Genomic DNA, 27,351 nt, shown 5'->3' on the forward strand with positions numbered 1-27,351 from the left:
ATTTAACGGTCTTTAATTAGTAAAGAAATAGTCTTTGCAGGGAGATTTGCAAAACAGACTTTTTTTTTTTTCATTTGATGATGGGATCTTAAAGTGGGGGTTTTTTGCTGTATTTGTAGATGAGGCATAAAGAGGCCACTGTGCATTGGAGTTGTTGGGTAGGGTTTGCTTGCAGCGTGCCATGTCAAGATGTTGCTTTATAATATCATCCATTGTTAATACTGCTGGACTGCAGGGCCTGAGCAAGGCGTTTTGGCACCTGGAATTTGATATTAATATGGTCTGTCCTGTCATATCCCTATCTCCCAGACTCAAGGTTTTACTTTGTTAGAGTCAGGGGCTTCTAGCAGAAATAACCCAGAGCTTGGAGGCAGAAGCCACGGGCTGTTAGCAAAGGCACACGCCCTGGGTCAGCTCCATGGCGGCATCTTGCCCCTACAAGAGGCAGGAGCTCCTGCTTTCCATCTCCTTGCAGAGTCTGCACTCGCTAAGAGTGGGGAGTCAGAAGCCACCTTTTGTGTGACTACTCTTGATTGTTACTGCTTGCACCCTGTACTGCTGTGTCTCAGCAGTGTGGAAATAGAGACAGAAGTACATATTAGAAAGGAAGAGAGCTGATTTGAGTTGATGGAGGAAGATGCCAAATGTCCAGAAGAAAAGGAGTCCTTAGCTATAAAAAGCCGCTGAAGATGCTAAGATTTCAAGGCTGTTGTTGAAGAGTTTGCCTTCCTAGCTGCACGTGATTTTAAATAAAATATTTGTTCTCTGTGCCTTCAAATGATCTGACCTGGTTTAATCTAGACAGAGAGATACATGTTAAATGTGTGCCTGGCCTGGCAGTACTGCAGCATTTTTGCACAAATTTCTTCATACTCTTTTGTGGCTATGAGATGTTGAGATGGGCAACTTTGTGTGTCTTGGCCACAGAGTCAACATTATGTATGTTTTGGTGAAGTTTCTCTCATCAGACAGGAAAAAAATCTCAAAACAACTGTGTTGTAGACCCCAAAGACCCATCTCTTTGACATTGCAGTTCAGGACTTGTCACTAGGTGTCTAATTTTGTTGTACAGCCAAAAAAAAAAAAAAAAAAGGGTTTGTGAAGAGACAAAGGTAGAGTCTAAAGAACCTTCTTGCATTCCACTGTTGTAGGCACAGCCTCCTGGACGTAACCTGAAGCCACTGTAGCTCTGCACTTCTGCAGGTCATTCTTGTCTTCTTCAGACTCTCTACAACCATACCTCTGCCTTCCAAGAAAACCAGGGACTCTCCAGTGCACCACAGCAGCAAGCACTGTGGGACATTTAATTCCCATGTGCAGTCTTTCCCTGGATGTTTCACTTAAAACAATCAAGACCAGATTTCTCATCTGAAATAGGGACAATCAGACCTGTGGACCTGAGGCCAATTTGTTTGTAGCCTTCAGCCATTTTCATTTTCGTTATTTGAGCCCTTAGAGTCCCTTCCCTCTCCTTGCAGTCTTTTCCACTGGAAAAGCATGTGGGAAGTTCATAGGTCTAAGTGCTGCTTTCTCACTGGTTTTGGGTCAAACAGAACGAAGAAGAAACAAGGGCTGAAAATAAAAGGAATAAATGAAACCATGAGTGCATGGGAAACAAATTAACTGGATATGTTTTACATTCTGAAATATTTCCATAATGCTTATATGTAGCGTGTGTTTATTTTTCTTTGAATAATAATGTTAAAATGTGTCTAATTCAATTACTCTCTGCATTTGCTGAATGAGTTTTCCTTGGTGAAGAGTTCTCCTACACCACCCCAAGCTACAAATTCCATATGATATTTGAACAGGTTCTTTTAATTGCTAATATTAAGTGTCGATCATTCTGCTGTAAGTTGGCAGTGTGGCCAGAGAAACAAATTCCCCTCTCAGATACATCAGACAGTCATTCAATTAACGACCAAAGCTTTATTGACACAGTAGGAATTCATTATGTGAAATATTAAAAAAAGCCCTCCACTGACTAGTTAAAAAAAAGAGAGACTTTGAAAGATGGTGGATTATCTACATGTAGTTATTAAAATTATTTGTACAGAATTTGAAATTATAGTTATGGTGGAAACATTTTTCTCAGAGGCATAAGCAGCATTTCTGTTGAAAAATAAGTTGGACTTTGAAAAGATGGATATAATGTACTCATCCTTATTTCCATAGACATTGTGCGTTTTCTTGATTAAAAGCCTTAGATTTTATGAGTTATGGCTTTAGACTTGCTGCATAAAGAGCTTCATGGCTTATTCTGTTAGAGTCTAATTTGAAAGAAAGTTCTTCCTCAAGGGTTTAAGAAGTAATTCATAAAATGGTAAGAATAATAAATATTGTGCCTTAACTCATACACTAGGATAGATAGACAGATTTTGTACACCTGGGTGTAATTTTAGTTAATTCACACAAGAGACAGGCTGAAAGTTTATTGTTTGGAAGGAGAAAAATGGCTTAAATCTTGTATTTGCAAAAATGATTATATTAGCTTAAATGAAAATGCTACTCTATTAATGGCTTCAATAAGCTTTGCATTTGGAAAAGTATTTTAATAAAAAGTTACCTGAAGTTTACTGCAACTTAAAATATGTAAGTGAGGGAAAAGTACTTACTTTGATTTATATGTCTTTTGGAGGTGTAATTATTGGCTTTTTACTCACCTATGTAAAACAATGTACTTTTGTAAATGGATTTCTGGCCACTTTACTCCTTTTTTTTTCACATAAAAAGTAAGCACTGTCAATCAAAGAATTTTAAGGTTTATTTCCTCTTTAGAAATGATTGATAGCCTTTTAGATTTACAAGTTGACAAGTTAAAGGGTTCTATTGGTATAATTATGTACTAAATTCACAGTCTTTCAATTTAAATGTCCTTTTAAAACCACAAGATTATCATACCTGTATTTTGAAAAGTGGGCCAGTCAGTTTGGGTTGGTATACAAATTGCTTCCATTAGCCTTGGGACCTATTTGAATTTAATACAGTTTTTTAAAGTTAGCAGTACTTTCAATAGTACTTTTAAAATTTAGGGTAATGGGAATGCATTTTAAGTACAGTGTGTGTTAGCTTGTTTTTAATGTATGGATGTCAAGAACACAAATAGATAGTTTGTATTCCTTATTGATTCTTTTTTTCCAATCATGGGGTAAGAAAAAAAGTTCTTTGAATTAGAGCATTGGGAAACGTGTTATTGTGAATGGACTTCAAAGGCTCGCGGGCTCACACGTACTGGGGACAGAGGCAAAACCTTGTGTGACGCTGGTATCTAACCTTGTGCCTGAGCTGCCATGGCCGGTGGCCTGAGCACTGGCTTTTCCACAATGCTTGGAGATCAGAATATCACCTTTTCTTTGGAGTTTTGCCAGCTACTGACACAGGAACTGGTGTGGCCTTAGCGCTGAAGGTGGGGTTGGATATTTAAACAGAGCTCTCTTAGATGTGACTAATTACATTTGACTTGAATTATAAATGAGCTGCGGAACAGAGGGCTGATATCACCCAATCTGTGCTTAGATGTTCAGGCAGCTAAAGATTTCTTTTTTTCTTTTTATCTAAGATGGAAAGGGTTGAACGGTTATAGACTAATGAGTGGTACTTGACAACTACAGTTTAGGACCCAATCCTGGAAATTGCTGTGTGCAGCCTCCCCCTCTCCACTGCTAAAGTAAAGCTGAAGCTATTTCAGGCAGAAAGTTTTCAGTATCTCTCAGAGGATGCTTGATGCCTTGTGAGATTGGACTATAAAATTAACTTTTTTTTTTTTTTTTTTTGGTCATTTAGTTCAGAAAATACTCACAGGAAATACTCTGTGGATTTCAAATGTGTTGAATGTGTGGGAAGATATGAGAAAATGACTGCTATCTCTAGAGGGATTTCAGAACTGGCCTCCATTTATAATATTGCAGAGTTTAGTAACTACTTTCCCAAAGGATGTAAAGGGAAAATGGCCATAAACTAGACTGAATTAGAGAAGAAACACATTTGACAGAACCATGTTAAAATCTTCTAACATATTTGCAAAAGACATGTAAATTAGAACTGTAGGGATTTTTTAATCTTCTCAGAGGACAGCAATTTTTGATAATAAATATAAATAGCAGTAAATTAATTTATTGTAAAATTTGAAGAAGGTCTGAGCTAAATGGGTCCACGATAAGAAACCATGTAAGGAAACTCAAAGGTAAAGAAACTGGGGATTTACAAATCCAGGTACTGCGATATTTTCTGCAAAACTACCCAACAGAGTGGACAGCATGGTGCCAGGGTGCGAAAGGAAACACACAGAAAAATGGCACAACCATCCAAAAACCAAAAAAGGGCGCAAGCAGGGGAAAAGCCTTATCCTTACCCCTTCTATACAATAACCTGACTATAAATAAAAGATCTAATTCAGATATTCCTGATAAAGCAAAATGCATGGAAAAAAAAAAAAAACCCAACAGGGAGACTAGAGGGATGCTGTGATCTCTGGGGCAATAAAAATCTCTGACAATAACCCAGAAAGTAAAATCCTGACAGATTTCTAATCTGGTATTACCATAATGCTGCAATAGTAATTTCAGGATATGCTCAGAAGATTCCTTTCTGATACTAGAGAAATGTTGAGTTTTTACTGGACTGCCTGCCTCTCCAGCCCATCCCCATCAGCCGTATGCTGCTGTTTCACTGCTCTGGCGTAGATCTGGATTCCCCTACACCGCCTTCCTTCTGCCTCAGTTTGCAGTACCATCACTGATCCTGCTTATGAAGTTGGGATGCACTGAAAGTCCAGGAGGATGTAAAAATCTGGCCCTTTGGTTTTCAGTAGGACCCTCTGCTGTAGAAATGTGGTTTGAAAATAATAATTTAAATTGAATAGTTTCTTTAAAAACTGGACTGTTTTGTGGGCTTGTTTATTGAACACCAATTAATTAAAAACAAGCCAGGGATTAGATATTGCTTTCACTATACTTTCCCTATAAAAATGTGGTCTGGCTAAAGTTCTTTAACATTAGGAGTATGAAAACATGTTCTCTTCAATTAAAAGGTGGAAGTATGGACAAATTGTGCCATGTTGATCAGACTGATGGAGTTGTGCAACTTACTGTGGGATAAGCATCACTGAGCCACATGAGAGTGCTTACTCAAGTGAGACTGGGAGATACAGTTTGATGTTAAATCTCTGCAAGAACAAGATGGCATAATTCTAGCCACATTATAAAGTTCATAATAAAACCATCATAAAGATGCAATATATATTCATAATTTAGTAGGCAGACCTTGTGCAAGAAATAATTTTTTTTTGCTATTAATAAGCTAAGACAAAATTTAAAAAAACCCTTTAAAGTGGCAGGAAAATGAAAAATGAAAAAAAAAAAATTCCTTCCTACAAAAAAAACCAAACCCTGAAACTATAAAAATCCATGTTAGAATTTTTTTTTTCATGTAACTCAAAAAATTGCAAACAAATTGCTGTGGAAAAAATCATAATCTCTATTGGCATAGGAGAGTCAAGATGCGCTGTTGTTTAGAGATGCTTGAGAATGCTTGACTGTTGTTCCCGTTCACCAAAGCACTTAGGAAATTTTAAGCACATGTTGAAGTCTCACTAACATCTGAGTTTTAAAGTGATCATATGACTGGAAATATAGCTAGAAGGTCATTCAATGCAGTCTCCTGTAATTATAGGCAATCATATAAAAAACATAATATGCTCAAATTTGCTTTGCTGAAAGCAAATGGGTTTAAGTATGTGCTTACAGATAAGCATGTGCTTAAAGGCTTGGCACAATCAGAGCTTCGATTAATGCAGACAGACCAGCATTTTCATGAAGATTAAAGTGTTCCACTTGCGCCATTTCTCTCCACCATTTTATTGGACAAGGACCAGGGAAAGATGAACTAAAAACATAGATTCTTTTTTAAAATTTTTTTTTATTTAATTCATTAAGTCTTTTGGATCAGTTTAGTGCTTATTGGAGCCTGAGCCAGGCTGCTGAAGTCAGTGTCAATGAGTAAAAAATAAAGCCTCTGCCAAGACAAATGCCTGTAGTTCACAACAAAATTATATGTGATCATTGCACATGGAGCATATTAAATGTGTAATAAAATCTGGGACAAGAGAGACTCCCTAGTAGTTACTTCTTTTGTCTACCAATCACAAAGGACCTTCCTCATAATATGAAAGCAGGGGAAAAACCCAACATGAAACATGGGGTGCAAAGTATTTACCAAATTAATTTAGTCACGACTTTCAGAGATAATAATTGCTTCGTGTTTGGAAGATGTAGATGTATGCAACACCCCCAAATTTTCCACAGCCTTGTTTTAGGAACTCAAGTGAGAAGGTTTGAACCAAAGCCTCAGAAACAACCTCACACCGTGTTTGAACGAAGATGTCGTAGGCAGTGCTGATTTCGGTAAAAGGGGATTTTGCTGTGATCCTTCCTTGGTCTTGCAATGCGTTGCCAATTGTTGCCGTGCAAGGGAGCCTGATTGCTTTGTGTTTGTCACATCACCATGTTGTTTGTTGTTGTTTCAGCTCTGAACGAACCCACCATTGACTATGGTTTCCAAAGGTTACAGAAGGTTATCCCCCGGCACCCTGGTGACCCTGAACGCTTGCCAAAGGTCAGCACAAAGTTTATTGTTTTATTAAATATGGCAAAGCTGGTTACTGCATGTTTTTTTTTTTTTCTGAAAGTGCAAGACTGTGCAAATGTAATAGTCCTGATTTGGTACCCCACTCAGATAAACCAAAACAGAGACATGACATGTGAAGCCCAATCAGCAGCTTTCATTGTGGGCTTAGGAGACTTCTATGACTTTCTGAGTCACAGCTAACTCAAACAGCTCCTGCCTTGTGTTCTGAAGTACTTAACAAAGAGCACATTTTTGCTTAGTATTTTTGAACCTGAGCAGCTTATTCACAGAAGAATGATGCTTCTCTGTTTTGGTATCACAGTAGTACCTGCCATTATAATTTTGAGAGCTTTGCCATTGATAAAATCAAGTTATTTGGATCTTCAGGGAATATGTGTCTACCACTGCTGCACCATGTACTGGTTATAAGGTAATAATTATTATATACTGCTTGATTTCAGGATTGTTGAAATAGAGCAATGCATAGTGAAGTGATTTGGTGTTCATTCCCTTAAAAATTAGTGGGAAGTTTTTTGTTGGTTTCTGTCAAGTAAAAGCTGAGGAAGAAACAGAATAGTTTACATGGACTTGTAGTACTTCTGTCTTGTACTGTGCAAACACTGTCTGGGTCTGCACTCACGTCTGTTCTTGCTGCCTTGCCATAATGTACTTTCTCTGTGGAGAATTTGTGAGTTTTCTGATATAATGGAGAAAGAGGTGGGGTATTTGAAAAAGTGTTCCTCTTTGCCACAGGAACACTGAGCAATAGCACTGTGACTCCAGCAAGAGCTGGAGTCACTGTATGTGACCAGCTGCCACCACATGTTATATCTACTCTAGCACCATGACTGTTAGTGAGTGAGTTGGGCAGTCAAATAGGCTTGGTGGGTGTATTTGAAGACTACCGCCTTTGACTTAGGGAAGGGAAGATGTGAATTTGATGACCTGAGACATACAACAAAATTGGGCTTTGATTCCTCAGGCCAGATCCCTCTAATAATGCACGTCTAGTATAGCCTTTGCGACTGGGTAAATCTTATGACCTTTCTTCTGTAGCTTCCTGAGCGGTAAGTAGGCTTTCATCAGGGACTGTTGTGTGCTTTGATTAGTTAAATTTCTAAAGTGTTTCAAAGGTGACAAGAATTTGTGAACACTGTAACTTATTTTGGTTTATTTCTTGACAGAAATGAAATTCAGTATGTCATTTTTTTGCAGGCTTGTGAAGTCTTTTATCTTTGCTTAGGAAGGCTGCAGACTGATTTTGGGGTCGATGTTGTGTTGCCCTTCCCTCTTACCACCAGAGAAACATGCTGTCCTGCAGAGTTACATTTTACATTGGCTCTGTTCACCCTCTACAAGCTGTCCCTTTCTCTGACTTTTGGACAGATTTGCAGCAGGACACGGCTTTCATAGGCTGTCAAATTTCCCTCCAGAGGTGCAACCCTTTCCAAAGAAAAAGAGAATCCTTCTGTAGGCTTTTTGATCTGTATCATGCCTCTCGTGCAGAATATGCATATGGAGAAAAATTGTTTCTTAGAAAATAAGAATTATATATAAGAATAAATCATTATGCACCAGGCATTTGAAAGGCTGAAAGAAACACTGCAAAATTTCCCTGAACCCGATGTTTCAGCTGACTCATAGGTGGCTGTGGCTTTCCTCTAAATGAGGAAATTCAAGTAAAAGAAGACTGAGCAATTCCAAATTGAGTTATGCAGCTGGAGGTCGCAGTGCATCATCAACTTCCACAGGTACCGGGCTCCATTTCTGACACCCATGGCACTGAGGGAGTCCCCAGCAATGGTCTGCTTTTGTGCTGGTGTGGGAATGCAGCCATCAGACTGAGCACCTTCCTCTTTCTCATTTTGATTGAGAGTGTTACCACACTGATAACCGTGTATTCCTCCAATCTAGTGTCATGGGGCACAAAAACAGGCAGAAGAAAGCTCCATCCAGCTCCATATCTTGTCTCCAACATTTACCAGGTATTTATGGATAGAGAAAGGGAATGAGGGTTAGTACCTCATAGGGAGGAGTCATCTGTCCCCTCCTATACCCTCTTGGCTTAATGTGTTTGTGCTGAGTATCTTTTTGAGTTAGCCTTTCAAATCTTTAAATCAAGGGAAATCGTGGTTATGTATGCAGATGTATGATGTGATGGCTTAAAAAAAAATAAAGTTACTGCTTAAGGACTGAACAAACTCAGTGAAGAAACTAGTATCACTATGCAAGATTAGAGGGGAACAGGACAAAGAGGACTTTTTTTTTTGTCTTTGGGTAACTCTTTCTGTGCAAGCTTGAAGGTTGGACCTCAAGTTCAAGACTCATTAATATGCCATGCACAGAGGCTGAATGCAGCAGGGGTTGGCACATGTCGACTTCTGTATTTGAGGCACTGATGGTTCAATTCCCAGCATCGCTTGCTGGCTCCGGGATCATAATCAAGGACATAGTGAGTCTGTGCTGGGTGAGCACTGCACAGTGCTCTTCTCCATGTCATTAAAGCAGGAGAGGCTTTGGCAGTATTCCACTATAGACAATTCTCAGTGGCTACTTATAAGAGAGTTGGAAGCCATATGGCTTCCACAGTGGAACCACAGGCACAGAGGGCAAATATGTGAGAGACAGAGGGCGAGACAGCAGAGAGGAGAGTAGTGCTCAAAGCTTTCAGTATCCTTTCTCCATTTTCACCGTTGTCCTGCCACTGCATCATCACTTTCTATTCATTAAAATGCTTGCATTTATGCATTAAATAAATAAAACAAAACACATTTCTATAATTTCTGCTAGGATTTGTGGCTGTTATTCCATTGAAGCATTACTGATGAATTAGACATCTTTCAAGAAACAGAAATGGCTATAATGTTTGTGTTCATGAGGGCATGCAGTCCTTCCCATGGACCAACAGGAGCATTCTGCTGTGTGAGTTATCCCTGCAACCAAGGACAATTCTTGAGGCCATCAAGTGACTGTTAGCATATGCTCTGCCTTCCAGAGTTGAGGAGTTAACAGCCATGTCTGTGTCAACAGGCATTTCTAAAACCCTTGAGACTATTTGAGAAGTTTGATCTCCACTAGTTTAGAACCAGTATTTTCAGAAGTGCTCAGTGTTCATGCTAGGGATGAATTTTCTTAAAAGTTCCAGCTATCTGCTGGAAGTAGGGAAAGAAAAAAAGGTAGATTTTGAAGTTTTTTTTCTATGTCTCCCAGTGCTTCAGTAGCCAAATTCCAGTGGAGAATGTCTTCCCGTAGTGAGGAGAATAGGAGCGCCTGGGAACTAGGGTCTTTGGAGTGCTAGACTGACAGTTGATGTAGAGATGTGTTTAAAGTAGAAATGCAATATATGTTTTCTGGAGAAAAGGGAGTAGGAGCTGATGGTGGTAGCTGAGCCAGAGTCCTGTTCCCATCTTGTACACAGCAGGTCAGAGAAAGCAGCCAGTGTAGGGTTGTCACTAGCACATGTGCATGACTGTACGTACACACACGCACAAACACGTGCTCCAGGAGGAGAGACAGGCAGTACAGAGGTGGTGGAATTAGCACCCAAAGGTTGGAGTGAGATCAAGTATCAGGAGTGTGCTGGACAGTATAGTCTTTCTAATACATACAGGAGGCAGATCAGAGGAAACGAGACCTCTGGGGAGAAGTGAAAAGAAATACCATGATGCTATGTTAAGAAATCATATTGTTGTGCTGTAGGAGCAGCCTGTAGAAAGCCTGCCTGTGGCTGGCAGAATAAGCCTTCACGTATGTGTGCAGTTTCCCTGTCCCGTGTGTTTGCATATGTGCACACAAATACACACTTGTTGTTGGTTCTTGCATACATAACTTCAGTGGAAATCACTAAAAAGTTCAGATCACAACAACATTAAGTCTATTGAGGTTCATTTATGTAACCACCCCACAATCCTAAAATAAATCCCTGGCAGATACTGCAATTGCAATTCTGCAGTTTTGTTAAAACTCCACAGCTATAGCTGTAAAAGAGTTTCAACTGTGAGCTAGATTTGAAACACATCCATCCTAAATGATTTAATCACAATGATTCCTCTTTAAATGCAATTGCCTAGAATTTATTTGGCATTTTCACCACTATTACAACTCATCACTTTTATGTAAATTAGGCACAAGATTGTTCTCTCTGTGTTTGAGAAGCAAGTCATCGCATGGACCCCCTCTGCGATCTGACGTCCTCTCCCTCCCAGTCAGTTTCTTAAACGGTCTCTCTAGGAGACCCCTTATCCCTCCTGAAAGGGACCTTTACTTCTTGTTTCTCTTCATGTACATGAAAGTGGAGCCTCTCTCTCTCTCTAGCACACAGGGGCCTCCCTGCTGAGCGGAGAGCACACGTTACCAGGCTCCACCTTCCCTTCAGCTCCTTTTCTCTGGTCAGTCATTAGACCCTCAAGACATAGCCAACCTCCTTGCTTAGGGCACTAACAGAAGACAATTCTTCTATTAGTTACACTTCCACTAGTTCCTAATAACCAGTGCCTGGCAAAAGCAGTTGGCTTTTTCCATATGAAATCCCACAGATCTGCCCTTTATCCATTGTGGCATGGGTATTGTTTATATTGCAAATAAAGGTTGTCTATAAACATGGGTGGGTTGGCCCAGGCTTGCTAGCGGAGGTTAAAATAGCAATGAAGACAAGCCCACTCAGGTTTGCTGCTTCAGATCTCCATCTGCTAACTCAGGTTACTATATTTTAACCTAAGTTAGTCAATATGAGCAAGAAGACACTTTCTTTTCTTTTCTTCTTTTTTTTTTTTTTTCCACTCAGTAGCAAGAGAATTGTTGGAAAACTTTTATACTAAGTATGGGCAAGAAGGGGGAGCGTGTGAAGAGGAGCTGTTGGAGTTCATCTGTATAGCAACGAGGGCGTGAGATGTGCTTGGTGGTTTCTACACTGTACTGTAAAATTTATACGAATGTGAAACCAAAGTTAAAGTTGGTATTAAACCCTTAACAGTTAGATTTTTAAAAATTCCTTACATTTTGGGAGTTTAGTTGAGGGGCTTGCTTGGGGTTTTTGGGTTTGCTTTCCAGTTTATCCTATTGAAAATATTCATACAATTTCAAAGCTATTGAGAAGACCTGATCAAAATGCCTGAGGCTACTAAGAAAGTATCACCCATATGGGGTGGTGCATGTCGGAGTCATGTCTGGGAATACTCAGAGTCTGAAATGAGAGGGAGCCGAGAGGCAGAGCCACATTGCTCGCTGAAGGGCAGAGCCACAGACAAACGGCTGGCAAGGAGCCCTTTCCTTTCTGAAGGTCAGCAGTGTGCATGCACATTTCAGTGAGTTTTCTTTATAAGTGGGTCAGCATTTACTCAGCAAATGATTAGAGCAGATGGTATAATTTAGAATCTATGACAAAACTTTTAATAGATCAGGGCTAACACGATGACAAGGAGCTCTGCGCCTTTCTCCGTTCCTGATTTCTGCTTTGCCTTGGGGTAAAAATCATGCCTGGGATTGGATTTTCTAGTCTGCACATTCCATCTGAGCAACTCGAACCACTTGTTTGAATATCCTGGAAGAGAGATCCCTGCACTTCTCTATTCCTATATCCTTATTGTAATTGTTTTTAGATGTAATTAACTTAGAGTAGCAGGAGGATACCAAGCCGGTAAACACCGTCCCTTTGAGGAGCAGAGCTTTTGAAGGAAAAGGCCACAGTTTGAAGAAAGTAACAAAGGCTGCATTTGTGTATTTTGCTCTGTGGAGCTGAAAATATCTAGTAAATTGATCCCGTGGGAGTAATAAATACACATTACTTTATCTTGTACTTCATGTCCTATACCCCTGAGCCTTGATAGAACAACACTACTTAATAGACTTAAAAAAAGAGTAATTACAGTCATTGGTTGTGTGATATTTCAGCCCTTCCAGCCCTGCCTGACCTTCTAATTTAGCTCACCATGTCTAACTAATGCATTTATATTCATCTTTTATGAAGCATGTGTAGTACAAAATTGACTTTGCAGCCTTTAGCAAGCTGTCTTACCAGGTTTAGGATCTGGTTAGTGCAGCGTACTGTATAGCATATGTACATTTACAGCGTAATCTTGCATGCATATGGTTCTGATCAACTATTACTTTTTCTCCTTTTGGAAGTAAAATAAAAAATATTTATTCCATTTCATCCTCCCCTCTCCTTTTTAAAGCTTTTATTCATTGCGGCATTATTTACAGCTAAACATGCAGGCAGGAAGATGCAAGCATTTTTAAAATGATTACCACTAATGTTTCTGCTTGTCAGAAGTGCTTAAATTTTCCTGCACTTTGTCTAAAAACTTAGCACTTTTACCTTTTAAGAATTACGAATTTATAAGATCTTACCAAGCTGATTTACAAACACGGCTGACAGTTTATGATGAATGATGTTGCAAAATGTACAATATGTTTCTCTGTCATTTCTATGCATGTATATATTAAGAAGAAGATTAAGAAGAGAGAGAACCCCCCTCTGAAAGAAACCCTTGAGTTAGAGAGCACGCACACAAATCTCTCGCCTGCGTTTCCTCATAACTTCCTGCTCACTTCACTCGCCCAGCGGAGCACAATTGTTCTCTGTGCGTTTTCTCCCACCATATGGTATCCTCATTACCATACACTAAGGGTCCATATGGGGAACTTGTGAAGTGAACTGTATTCATTTTAACTGCCAGATGAGCAGCCTTTTGCTTTGCAAGCTTCGCTTAAGTCATCTGCTGTCTTTATGTTGTTATGGCAACACAGCACCAATAAAAAATTCTAATCTACTGTAAGTGTCTGGGATCACAGTATTTTAAATGCTTACCGTAACTGTCCTCTAAGTGAAGATGCTGCTTCTTTCAGGATGACAAAGGGTTATTGTCAACTCCAGCAGGTGGCAGTAAAGAAATTGTTTCTTTTTTTTTTTTTTAAAACCTTTTTTAAAAAAAAAAATTAAATGTCTTTTTTTTCCTATCTCCTCCCACCCCAGAAAGTCATAGAATTACACAACGTGGTCAGTCCTCTACATTTCCTAGGATTTCTGACACTGAGGTCAGAATTGCAGGTGATGCTCTCAAGTTGCAACTCAGATACTAAAGGCAGTAAAGTATGAAAATGTGCTGGCAGCTCATGCGCTTCACTGACAGGGATCCAAACACAAGTGCCACTTCACCACGATTCTGAAGCCTCTGTAGGCACGCAGCTAGTTCAGTGCTAGCGCTGGTTTTTAGCCGCGTTTCCAAACTCCTGATTCAAACACAAAGCTAATTAAGAATATCTTATAGTAATGGAAGTAGGCAGCAGCATCCTTAAATATAAATCATTTTCACCTCCGCAGGCCACCTGATATGTTGCATCTCTGTCTCTCCCTCTGTATTGAAAGTGAATGTTTGTAGTCTCAGTTCATCAGTTCACATTAGCCTCATGCTGAATATTTAAACACAGAACAATTTGAACACACCATGAACAGAAGCAGTGACTGCACTTTCACTTGGAACAGCAAGAGCTCATCTAATAATAATTTAGTAAATCAGCCATTTAGTGGCTCAGTTGTATGCTGTATTGTGCCAAATAATATTCAGTTCAAATATATGCTGGTGAAATTGAAATTCAGACTCTAGTCACGTGGCACTTTTTTGCTCAATGAAGAGATGAAATGGAAAATCACCCTCCCAATAGACTGTTTGAAGGCAGTGATTTATCAAAAATATAGCAGAGTGACAATATAAACAGGATTTGATGGTATGCAGTAGTCTATTTTAATTAGGCTTTTATTATTGTAGTTTCTTCTTCTTGATAATTCAGGGTTTGCATTTACATCTTTAGTTTATTTTATATAAGGGCAGAGAGCAGGTATGTGTAGTTACTGTGTAGTTAGAGTCCTTTAAGGCTCCGTCCTGTGGGAAGTGTGGTGAGACCTTTATTGCCGTATTTTTGCCTGGCTCATGCGGAACACCGTGCCCTTAGGAGCAATGAGGAAATGCAACTGCTGCCTTTCCTCCTTATGGAGTGCCATGTATGTTACTTCATAGCGTGAATGCAATATCAGATTAATTTCTGTTCCCTGTTTGAGGCTATCAGGATTTGTAGGGAGAGGTAATATATTAGGCTAACTGATATAACTGGAAAAAAAACAGACAAGCTTTTGGGCGCCCAAGCCCTGCTTTCTGCATGCTGACTGCACCTTTTCTTGCCCATGTCAGTGGGTCTAATAAAAGATATTACCTCACCCTACAAAACTTGTCTTGGTTGCAACCATACACCATTGTGACTTCAGCCAAACAGCTACGCCCTAAGGCTGTCTTTGATGAAGATGGGGGAGAAAGAATATTTTCCTAGAAAGTATGCTGTGAAGTTTAATCTGTTCCCATTAAAGTGGTGCTTTGAGATCTTTGAATGCAGGGCACTGCAGAAGTGTGAAGTAATGTCTATAATCTCACCTAGTCTCCATTTCTAGCCTAGTTTTAGGTGTTATGCAGTGGTTTATGTGGTGATGTAAAATACGATTGCCGTGTATTTCTCGCAACACAGTCCAATCGAGTAGCAGAAAAAGCACCCTCCTAACCATCATGATGCCATTTAGCAGAGAGTACTGGAAGCAATAGGATGCCTGTTGTCATAATTCTTCTAAGAAATACAGAGCTTCACAATCTATACTCAACTGCTGACACTTGAAAACTCAAACATTTTGGTAAAATGAATCAAACAGTAATGTTTCTTTTATGAGATCTCCTCATGGGAAGGGAAGGTTTGGCACCATTTGGAGATCAGGCTCAGTGATCCATCATAGCAGAGTCAGCTGTCCTGGTGTGTCTCGTAGGTCACTCGATCGAACCAGTGGCTCTTACAACTATATTATTGCTTATGGAACAGTAATTGAGGCACCGTGGTTAAAAATTACCTGGTCTAATAGGCAGTGAACAATTTGCACTCGATACAATTATAAGCCAAATCATTCATTTCATAACACTTGGACTAATTTATTTGTTGACCTTTTAATATCCATAGCTCTTCAGTGGTATTAACTGCAACTCAGACAAAATCTCGTGTTCATTTTACTTTCATTGATTTTTTTTTTTTTCCATTGAGGCGATAACAGTTGTTTGAGTACAATCTTCTCTTTCTGTTGTAAAAGTCTGTCATGTAATTTATGTTGATATAACTCAACTGGACTGAAATGTCCTCTACATACAACAGCATGCAATCTCATGCTACTTGTACAAACGCAGATATGCATTTTGGATTTATTTAAAATAATGTTTTGGAAAATATTTCTGACTATAGATGACAAATTATATTCTTACTGAAAGGAAAATGAAAACAAAACACAGAAGCATTTTTTAAAGCAATGCCACATATATATGTAACACGGGTTTTGTTCGTATATTATGGGAGATCTAACATACAGAAGTTTTGGAATTTGTCTCTGTTAATTTTGTTCTTTAGGATGACCCCAGCGTCTTTACTAATAATGCTATATTCGTAATTTCATCTGGGAGTACTATCTTGTCTCTTGAAGTCCTAACATTTTACAGAATAGATGTGCTTAATTTTTCCACATGTGAACTTCTGACAAACAAAATGTGTGTGGAAGTATTTTTTAATAAATAGGGAAGACTTAATAATAATATTTTGATAATCTGAATTTTATTGCATTTTTTTCAGCTTTAAACTAGCATGAGAGCTAAGAGTTTTTGCTGATCAAAAACGTTACTGAAATATTGATGTATTTTGAAAAATCAGTGGTGAGTTTTGAAACACTTCCATAAAATATATTGGTGTAGTGACAATGGTAATCTTCACTCACCACTGAAAAAGCAGTTTTTACACAAAAGATTGTGTAAAATAGTGTGTGCACTTTTACATTATGGAGGTGTATACAGAAAGATAGGGTTATCTCTGTGGAATGCTGATAAATTTAATTTCTTAAATATATGGTTATTCAATAGTTATACTTGCTTTGGATAATTTCAACTGAATTTTTAAGGCTGTAAATTAAAAATAATAGTATCAAGAACAAAATGTCTTTTTAGAAATTTTTAGAATATATGTTAGGAGGCACTTCACTGAAGTAGTCCTCCTGAGCCAAAACCTCTTTGTACAATAAAATACTCTAAGTCCTTTGAACACATAGTTATAAAATATAATTGTTACATATTTGGCATTTTATGTTTCCCTAGAAATTACCACTTGGTATCTACACCTCATCTATGGTCTGCCTGTTCATTTCAATTGGGTCTGAAGTGGTCCTTCGTTGTAATGAGAATGCCCCTTTCAAGAGACTTCTTTTAATTATACCGATGATAAAATGGAAGTGAAAGTAGTCATTTGTAGGGGTTATGACTGAGCAGTGTTTTAACTGTAATACTAAAACCTACCAACGTTATTCCAGTCTCTATTTCAACATTTTTATGTGCTCACTCTCCACAGAACATAGTGGAATATCATTGCAGGTCGGAATTTTAATGCATCTTATTTTTCAGTTTTCCTCTGGCTATTAAAAGTAACCTGAACCCCCAGTTTCTAACTACTGACATTTCCTACCTGAAGCATACAATCCAGAAAAGTGACAGATTCACAAATCTTAATGATACACTAGGTTTTCATTTGATTGGTTTGGTTTGTTGTGTTTTTTCCCCTTTGTTAAAAGACAATGTGAGTGAGTCTTTAACTGCATATAGGTGAACACTTGCTTTTTTACAAAAGATAGCTGGTTTGGCATACTTAGATATTTATATGGGTAAATGCATTAATAAAGACCAACTCTGGAAATCAAACAGACAAAACACATATGCACAGTTTACACTTTAATTGCTACTCTACTGATTTAATTCAGCGGACTTTTTTGCCTTGCAACACCAAACATAATTACATATCTCTATAGATTTCAATGCCGTCATGTGAATTATGCCACCCAATATGTTGTAGATTTGACCTAATGGGAGAACAATTTTAAAGTGATGCAACTTGACCTGTGTTTGGAAAGTCTTTATGTATACAAATGATAGAAAATAGATATCAGCCTGTCTATTTGCCCAGTAAAATGTTTTTCACTCTTATAAATACATAATTGGATATCTACATTGTACCATACACAAAAGCACAAGCCACATTTAATCTTTTTTTTTAATCCCCAGTATTCCAGGGAATTTTTTCTAATAGGCACAATAATACAGTCTGCAGAATAAAGCTTCTCAAACAGCCTATACAGTATCCTTGAACAACGGTCTCAGAATTTAGTGTCTCTGTTCATTTTTCAAGATTCTTTTTAAGTTTACTTAAGAGCAGACCTTTCAAATAATTCAAAACATTCTCCTTCTTCCATAAGGGGACTTTGACAACTTTCCAAAAATATATGGATATAAAATGGTCAATAGAAGACTTTAAGTAATAAATACTTTTTTTTTTTTTCTTTGCAACTCTCATCTGCAGCCCTTTTCAAGAAATAGGAATGTTAGTACTATGAAGAGCAGAGAAAGAACTGTCAGAAAAATCTTACATATGCAAACCAAAAAAAAACAAAAAAAAGCCAAACCTAAAAGCTCATTAATCTCAATAATGAACATCTGCTTCAAAGTACAGTAGATGTTGATACAAATAGTTTGGGGCAAATTTTCAAAAAGAAATGCCTGAGGTTCCTATCTGAGATTGCTTTGTACATGTCTGTCTATTTTGCTCAGGGACTGAAGGTAGCTATTGGCACATAAGGAACATTTAGAGTGCAAAACGTGCTTTTAGGTCACTGTGGCAAACCTTTGAGTTCAGATAGATAGAAGAAAATAATCTAATTTTATGATTTGTTTGTTCATGGATAAATCAGGAATAATCTTTTTTGTGGTCTAGATATATGGGAATAGTATGAGTCACTGTAAGCTGGTGGGATGGAGGAGCTTCTGTAAAGGAAGTTGGTGAAGAATTTTTTGTTAGCCATTGAATCAAGTTTGGGTGGACTTATCCATTCATGATCTAGTTTGTGTCTCATTTATTTTGTCTTCTAATCATTCATTGGATCTGACAAGCTGATCATAGTATGAAAGACAGGATTGCATAACTAAGGAAAAGTATGTGCAGGAGAACTGATCTTTGCATATTGGGGTACATACTGCAGCCTTTTGTGCAACATGAAAAAGTGTTTCCTTTCATGATCTCGCTGTATTTCAAACTGACGGGATCTGTTCTTAGAGTCTGGCAGTGTGAGCTTGCAAGACTGTGTGAAATGCTGTAGAAGATGCCAGAGGATTTCTGTGGTGTCCATTTCTTAATGACAGTGTTACTGAGTCCCAAATGTGACTGACATCCACCAGCTACCAGTTGATGTGTTGGAGGATGTGAATAGATACAAAAGTACAATGTAGTAATACCTAGCAGCCCTGCGCTGTGTGCATGGAAGGTAGATTGGCCTCATGAGTTAAAATTTGACAACTCTGAAGGGTTCCTGAAGGTAACTGTAAATGCCTTTTTCTGGTGAATTTAGGGATGTGGGGCAAGACATACTGTAAACATACTTGGGAGAATGAAAGTTCTACTGCTGTCTGAGGGACATGGATGTGAGTCATGTAATCACTGTTGGATAAAGTCCCTAAAAGAGGTGATTTAAGCATTGGCAGAGTGATTTTAGTTCTGCATATCTGCTTTCACATACTCACTCTTCTCCCTTTGACTTAGAGACCTAACGCTAGCAGAGAACTCCAGAGCTTTTAGCAACAAAACCATCCAAATTACTTGCCAGATGCTTCAGTTGGTGATAATACGATGGGAGCATCCAGACTCTGAAATGCCAGTTTATTCAAAGAGTTATTCCAATGCAACTATATTAATGCTAGTTTATTCCATGCTACTGTGTATCTAGATGAAGCACACATCTGTGCCAGCTACTAATTCTGTTGCCATTGTTATGTGCCCATCATTTATGGAAATGAAGACCAGCAGCATGAGTGGTGTGGATTAAAAAAGGAGGCTGATATATTTTTTGGTATCTAGGTACACAATATTAACAGGAGGATAATAGGGGTAAGATAGAAGACTTGCAAGGACAGACTTACAGGTGATCATCATAATTTAGTTCCTTCTTTTGTCAGCAGTATTTGCAATGGAGACTGTTCGGGTAGGGTGTGTTTTCCCTATTGCTATGCATTTATCACGTTTGTGGTTAAGAGGTGTTTTAATGATTGATTCTCAATGTTTATGGCTAGATGCCTGCTCGCATTTGCACTTCAGTGTTTGTTCTTTCTGCTGCCTCATATAGGCTTTCTATATTTTATTTATAAGGTTGGCTCATTGTGGAGCAGGTGGTAAGGTCATGCATGACTGTTTTAGTGCTGTAGATTTAGGCTGTGATTTTCAGTTTGGGTGGAGGCTGATAAGACTACAATGGCTTGGAAAAGCTAAGGTTCTAGCTCCCACTGTACACTTCTTTTCTGGAAATTGCCATTGAAATTTAGAGCACTTCCATCCTATATCTGTAAGCAGAAGTGTTGTTTTTTTTTTTACCTCTCAAGTGAAGTGTGTTGTCTTTCTCTCATTTTGCCTTCCTGTTTTGTAATATCTGTATGGTGTTTACTTCTTCAGTATGATTCAATTATAATATATGGAAACAATTCTGTTGTTTGTTTGCTAGAGAAGTTTTCAACTTTGTGTGAGTACAAACATCTTCTTAGTGAAATGGCCCTGTTATTTTATATTTCCCATTAGTCTGGCATAGCTCCCTCAGTTTTACAGTAAATGGAGGATCTTTACATTTTGAATGATTTTTATGAGTCTTTCTAAAACTATAATTGCTGAAAATGATACAATAATGCAGGGTTTAGTGTAGATGTGGAGAGATGGGAGGTCCTGGACAGGCTGAAACTCTTGTATACCAAAATAGATGGCTGGCGTTTTAGATGTGTGGCATCCTTCTAAATGGCTGTCTACCGAAATATTGGTTTTGCCTTTACGCTTGAAAGAGGTGTTCACAATTTTACCTTTGCCTTTTAAAATATTATGCATACGCAAATTTTAAGTATAATTTGAAAACTTAGTTCTAACATATATCCTTAACTAGCACATTTATAGTTTCACTCACTGAAAAACAAAATAAAAGTTTGAGCACAAATTATTGTAATTTTGACTTGAAATTTCAGAATGTGACCTTTCCAAGGTGAAGAAGGGAAGAGGAGTCTGATGTTCAGCATTTTGACTCTGCAGAAGAGTTGTTTTTTCTTGCAAGTAGCCATGAGAGTAGGAAGTTAGAAGGCAGAGCCAGGAGGTCAGACATAAGAGTCAAGGAAGTATGAATGACATCATCATCCCTAAGTACACCCTCAGAAGATGAATGAGCTCTCTCTTGTATTACAATGCTAAAGAGCATTAGAAGGTGATATGATATCTAGACAACACATAAGATAAATGCCTCAGAGTATGCTAGAACAGCTTCCCCCCCATGCCCTCCATAAATCCTTTGGTGGTCTCAGTTATACAATATGTGGCTGATGAATATTATGTATTGCAGTCAGCTTCTTGACAAAATTCATTTAGATTTAACAAGTACATTGAACATTATCTAATTTAGTTACTTAAGCCAAATAAAACTCAGTCTAACTCTAGATACCCTTTAGCCGACTAGACTCACAGCCCTTTTGGGACACAGAGTGGATTTTTTTCACTAATTGCTGAATAAAAAGTAAGCAGATGTCAACAGATGAAATATCCCATCTTTTTTAAAGCTGGCACAAAATGCGTTAATCATTATAAAACTTGTCACACAGTGTTTTCATTGTGATAAAACTTGAAATGCAAGTTTCATGATCCTAATGAATTCCTTCTGAAGGGAATGCATGCCACAAACAAAACATTCAAAGTTGCTGTAATGTTGGTTCATGGTACATTTTGTCAGAAGTGGATTCAGTCTGAATTTTAGTCTTTGCGCTTCAAAAGCACAATCATTCCTACAGTAATTTTGGAATAGGTAAAGTTGCAGCAGAGCCTCCTCTTTTGCTTATGTAAACACCCTTGGTATTTTCAGGAGGAAAATTTGATTAAAATATTTAATTGCACTCCTGTTTGAAAAATTTAAAAAGGAAAAATCCCTCAGTAGAAAATCAGCTTCAGCTTGGAATAAAAATAGAGTCTGGACCTGTGGCGTGTAGCTGCGTGGAGGGCAGAGTTACAATGCATCACATTTAATCACTAAAGTAATATTTTTTCTTTTCAATATTTGTTCAATTGTTATTTGTATAGAAATAAAATTATGCTCATTTGAAATAAAATGCAAGACAAGAAGACCTTCACTTTAGTTCTAACTAAATGCTGCAAAGTCCTTTATTCTAAGCCAAAAGCTGTCAGACTTCTAGCATTAATAGAAGAGTGGATCTTTCTTGACAAATGCCCCCATAAATTAGATATTAGCTTTAGTCAAACTCTGTCTCTCTCAGGAAATATTTCCACTTGCATATTCAATTGGAAGGACCTTACATGATGCCCACTTACTGCTATGAAAATCTAGGTTTCTGAGATGAAGGCAAAGAAAAATTTCTATGAACAAAAGAATATCTGGAATAACAGACCTTGAACTTATGTGGAGATTTCTTTTTATAGCGTGTGAGTTTCATTCACTTTTTGATATGTCTGTCTGCTGGTCTGTCCATTTATCTATCTGTTTATCTATCACCATTGCAGTGGTAACATGCAGTATCAATTGGATTTTAAAAGACATAGATCTTTTATATTAGCTGTCCTTTTTTATAATACCTTTTACAAATTTAATCAATGCATTTTAATATACAATATAGTTTAAGTGCAATATACAATAAATATTCGAGCTTTATCTTAAACATGCTCTAGCCTTTAAATTGTTAAAACTGCAGTGCCCTTTCAATCTACTTACATAATGTCATAAAATATACATTTCAAGGTAAATGAAGTCAGCTACTTCAATTTAGTCCCTCAAACTGGTAGTAAATGAGAGGTTAACACTATGGTGCCAAACCCATTATTGAGTAAATTTAGCACCTTGGACAGCTCTGTAAAATCTTTATTGCTTTCCTGACCTGCTCGTCATGTTCTGTCTATGTGTTCAGTGGCTCTCAGCTCTGATTGAAAGGCAATATATTAGATCCCGAACACAAACATGCTCGGGGGCTGCTTCACTGTGAGCGTAATGACATGGAGGTGAGAACAATTTTCTGGTCACCGCAATCCAAGCACCTTGCAAGGTCTGTTGCTCTAACTTATAGAGGACTTTTGGGGCTCCTTTGTATGTGGAGTTGTAACAGTAGCTTCTATTGTAATTTAAGCAGAGCTGCAAAGCGTTTAAGATGCATTCAGAAAACAAGAAGTTAATGTCTTGTGCATGTCTGTAGTACCATTTTATTGTGTATTTTTAAAGCAAGTTTGTGTCTGTAAGAACTACCGTCAGCTCTAGAATAGAAGATACCGCTATTTGACACAGGAGTTTTTATGTAACATTACTTTGTATGATCTGAAAATGTCATAAACAAGAAATGCTTTTATTGTGTGAAAATATTGTTAGAGAAAGTATGAAACTCAAATTTACAGACTCTGAAAATGTTGAAAATAATATAACCATTGACTAGCTAGGAAAATTGAATGCTGCTTGTCAAGCACATTTCAATAAACCATCATGACAATTAGTTTTATTTACATGCAATATGATATGGCATCAAAGAATTTCCAGTGTTTAAGAACTGAAATATATTTTATATTCGGTAGAGTGACTGTAAGATTCCATGTAATTACCTCATTTTTTAACATGATCTTCAATCTCTTTTTAGATGCATTCTCAGGTTTTTAGCTCAGCATTACATAAATAAATATGATTAGTCAGGTAGAGCAAAAATGACTATTTAAACTTTCTTGTTTTTCAGTAATTTGGCATAATGACAGCTTAGGTTAGCAATATTCCAAAGCAGTTGGAGGGCTCTGTATCACATTCTAATTTTCCATCGATGAAATATATAGTGCAAACATTTTCTACTGAAGAGAAATAAATCCTAGTTTGCAAAGTCAAACACCTGTGCAGTAATTTTCCACCTAAAATCATGGATTGAAAAAGATAAGATTTTTCAGTGACATCTCTGTTCTTCTCTAGTTTGTATCTTCAGTATGAGGCAAAAAGAGCAACTCGGTATTCTGATGATTCTGGTAAAGCAACAAGGATAGATTGTACCTGCATGTTGTTTGTAGTCTGTCTGCCCATGATTATACTGCTAACTGTTGTGGTCAAGCTACACAAAAGCAAACAAGCAAACAACAACAAAAACAAACAAACAAACAAACAACAACAACAACAACAAAAAAACAAGAAAAAAAACAAAAAAAAACCCAAAACAGCAACGACAACAGAAAGGAAGAAAAAAAACCCCATCAAACAAAACCCCACCACCCCAACTTAACTCCTCAGAATCTGTTTCAAATGTCGTGATTTAAAAATCCATCAATTATTTATTACATCTCACTTCATATGTGGAAAATAATTTCAATGTGTGTTCTGAGAGAGGGGTGTGTGCAGCAGAAGGCAAGACTAAATGTTTACTGGGAGTACAAAAATCCTCCATCTCATTTTTGAATTTAGGACATTATATATGTCATAAGTAGTTACTGCAGTATGACAACTATTTTATCTTATATTATAGAGAATTTAAAATTGAAAAAAATGCTAATATGCATCTAAAAGCTTGTCATTTGAAGAGTTGTTCAAGGATTTTTGAAGAGGTTATGGTGACAGCAAAATGAACGCAATTATATCTCTATTTTCTGATCAGAGTCTACAGTATATGAAAATTGAGCATTACTGTTTCTTTTTGGTATAAAATATGGCTATTGTGTAAAATATTTTAAGTTTAAAAGTTTAACTTTGTAGAAAACTGTAAAATCCTTAGAACTAGTACTATTTTTGTAAGCTACCTGCAGAAATATACCGTGGTGAACAGCATTATGTTAGTATATTAGAGCAATACTTAGCAAATGCAGATTACAAAAATATATTGTTTTACTCAAAGGACAGTCTCGACTGGTTTTGATCAGGCAATTGGGACTCTAATAGATGCTTTGAAAGAATAAGAAAAAAAAATTATTGTGCATTAATTCTGCAATGCGTTTTTACATTTTCTATCAGGATTGTTCATAGAGATTTTTCCACACTGTAAAATGCAAGAACACAGGAAATGCTATTATTACTTCAATGCCAGTTTAAAATACTCTAGGAAATATTAAGTGAAAAATAACAAATAGGAAAATGGAGGGGGAAAAAAAATGCCCAAAATGGAGAACTAAATCCCAGCCTGTTTTAAATTCTGCTGTCCATGCAGGGATTTTTTCCAGGAAACACTGCACCATACTGGGCCATTCTCTCGTGCCGCCCGTGCTTTCCTCTTGTGCATCGTTTTATGTGCATGGCTCCTGCCCTGACCCATCATATCAGGATACAATCCAAAGAAGTTGAAAGGTTACGTTACCAGTAGCATAGGACTGATTGGATATCTTTTGAACGTGGCCTGCTGGGTAAGGTCACAATTCCTGCAGTATGCAATTAAGGATAAAATAAACACATTGTAGGGATTCATAACATTCTCTGAATGACATTGATTGCACTAATCTAGTAAATGACCTCAGGATTGTATTCTGCAATACACCGATGAGTGGTTTATAGTGCAGATGGTAAAGACAATTGAGTGATGTATTTTATTTTGCAGCGCCAATGATTCTCACCTTTTGACTTGATTAAGCGTGTGTGTGAATAGGATGAACTGGTGATTGAACACCATTCAGTGGCTGCTGAGAATTGTTACAATTAAGCTGTACCTGGTGGGAGGAAAAAAAAACCAAACACTAAATACAGTGCAACTAATACAAGAGTATCAAAGTTTCTAATATTTGTTTTCCCCCACGAGCAGTTTATTGAACTCAGACAAATGCATCTGTTTTTATATTGACAGGAAGTAATACTGAAGAGGGCTGCTGATTTAGTAGAAGCACTCTATGGTATGCCACATAATAACCAGGTAAATGCATTCTGCTTCAGCAATTCTAAAACACGGCTGTTTCATAGATGTACGGATAGATCAGGGGCTAAAGGTATATGATACTGTAAATATGAGACAAGAATAAATATAGAGGGCAATGTCATATCTGGAGAGGGCTTTAGTTTGCTTGTTTTGTTTTTTTTTTTTTTAAAGAGTGTGAATTTAGTGCTTGTAAAAGCAATGTGTTATTAACCCTGGAGGCATTTGCCCACTTTCACCAGCTACTATATAATGCGGGCAATGACGTGCATTATGTCTTGCCACCAGTGATTTTTCAGCATTACCCTAAAGATATCTTTAAGGTGGAGTGTGTCTAGGTTCCAGCCCCATTCTGCCAGTTGGTCTTGTACGGAAGCGTGGACACTGGGACTCAAACTTCCAACTCTCTTACCACAGATGTCAGGATTTATCACAAAAGCAGCAGATCTTACAAGTGTTAGCTGTCCATCAGCAGACTGGTTTAGAAAGAAAAGCATCCAATTTTGGCTTTGGAAATGTTTTATTTTAGTGTGTAAGAATAGGTTTGTCAGAGTCACACTGGTAACTTTAATTCTTTTTTCCCCTTCTTGTCCTCTAGGAAATAATCCTGAAAAGAGCAGCAGACATCGCAGAAGCACTCTACAGTGTCCCCCGCAATCACAATCAGCTCCCCGCCCTTGCTAACACGTCAGTCCACGCAGGAATGATGGGAGTGAATTCCTTTAGTGGTCAGCTAGCTGTCAACGTTTCTGAAGCCTCACAAGCCACCAATCAGGGTCAGGAGAAGACTCATCTTCCTCTCTCTATGAACTTTTTCTGATAAAAGTCAGGGAAACGTGCAGAGCAGTGAAAGAACTGAAGGCTAGGAGCACCTCTAGACAGGCGCCATCCCACACGCAGGCACAACCTTCGAATGGCACAATGCTGTCATGAGATGGGCCTTTCTTTAGTTACTTTTGCCCCAGTTTGGGAAAAGCGCTTCTCCGTATATCTAAATAGCTTTTCCTCCTGCTCAGAATAACACTTGTATTTGTGTTTAAATCCCACTAATTTAAAAAAAAAGGATTTCTATGGACTTGAGCATGTACTTAATGTTAAGTACTTGCTTATGTATTTTCCTGAGCATGGATGTCTCAGTCTGGGCCCTGTGTAGCATGTCTTTGTAACACAAAATATCCCTTGAATATTTGTCTGTTTGGTTTGGTTTTGCAAGAGGCATAATATTGGCACTGATATTTTTTTTCAGAGTTTGAGACTTTTCTAAATTTTGAAACTAGCAAAAAATAGACATATTTACAAAGGCTTTTCAGAGCTTCTCTAATTTGAAAAATATTTTTTTTTCACTTTGTATAAAATAATTATTAATTAAAAAACTAAAATTTTAAAGAAGTGAAGAACATTTTTGTAAAAATCCTTTGCATTTTCCCCCCTCCTTTGCTCAGCTCTATTTATTATCCAACTTAAAAATCCACTTTAATGAGAAAGTATTAGAATCAGGCTGTTTTCTAGAAAAGCAGACAAAATTATTTTGCATTACACTAAAAAAAAATATATAATTTATTTTTATATTAAAATATTTTATGCATGTACTGTGTGGTAGGAAAAAAATGACTTTTTTCTTGTATGAGTGAAGATGCATTTTGTATTTCTGTGCTTCTAGAAGCAATTCTTACTTTTCTGATATTTGGATATTAGCTTCTCCAAATGTAATTTCCAGAATTAGGTAGAGATTCAAATTTTAACT

At 37.6% G+C, this 27,351-nt stretch overlaps 1 protein-coding gene across 3 annotated transcripts in view; it reads left to right on the forward strand.

Moving 5' to 3' along the window:
• EBF1 (EBF transcription factor 1) overlaps positions 1 to 27,351 on the forward strand; it is a 279,978-nt gene that overhangs the window by 239,307 nt on the left and 13,320 nt on the right. For all 3 annotated transcript variants that reach the window (XM_086758871.1, XM_086758872.1, XM_086758873.1), the window contains exons 11-13: positions 6,524 to 6,612; positions 25,542 to 25,607; positions 26,206 to 26,383. In XM_086758871.1, coding sequence (XP_086614997.1) covers positions 6,524 to 6,612; positions 25,542 to 25,607; positions 26,206 to 26,383 — 333 coding nt within the window. The remainder of the gene's footprint in view (positions 1 to 6,523; positions 6,613 to 25,541; positions 25,608 to 26,205; positions 26,384 to 27,351) is intronic.

This window comes from Chlamydotis macqueenii, chromosome 14 (genome assembly GCF_036417535.1).
Source record: "Chlamydotis macqueenii isolate bChlMac1 chromosome 14, bChlMac1.mat, whole genome shotgun sequence".
Taxonomy (NCBI): Eukaryota; Metazoa; Chordata; class Aves; order Otidiformes; family Otididae; genus Chlamydotis; species Chlamydotis macqueenii.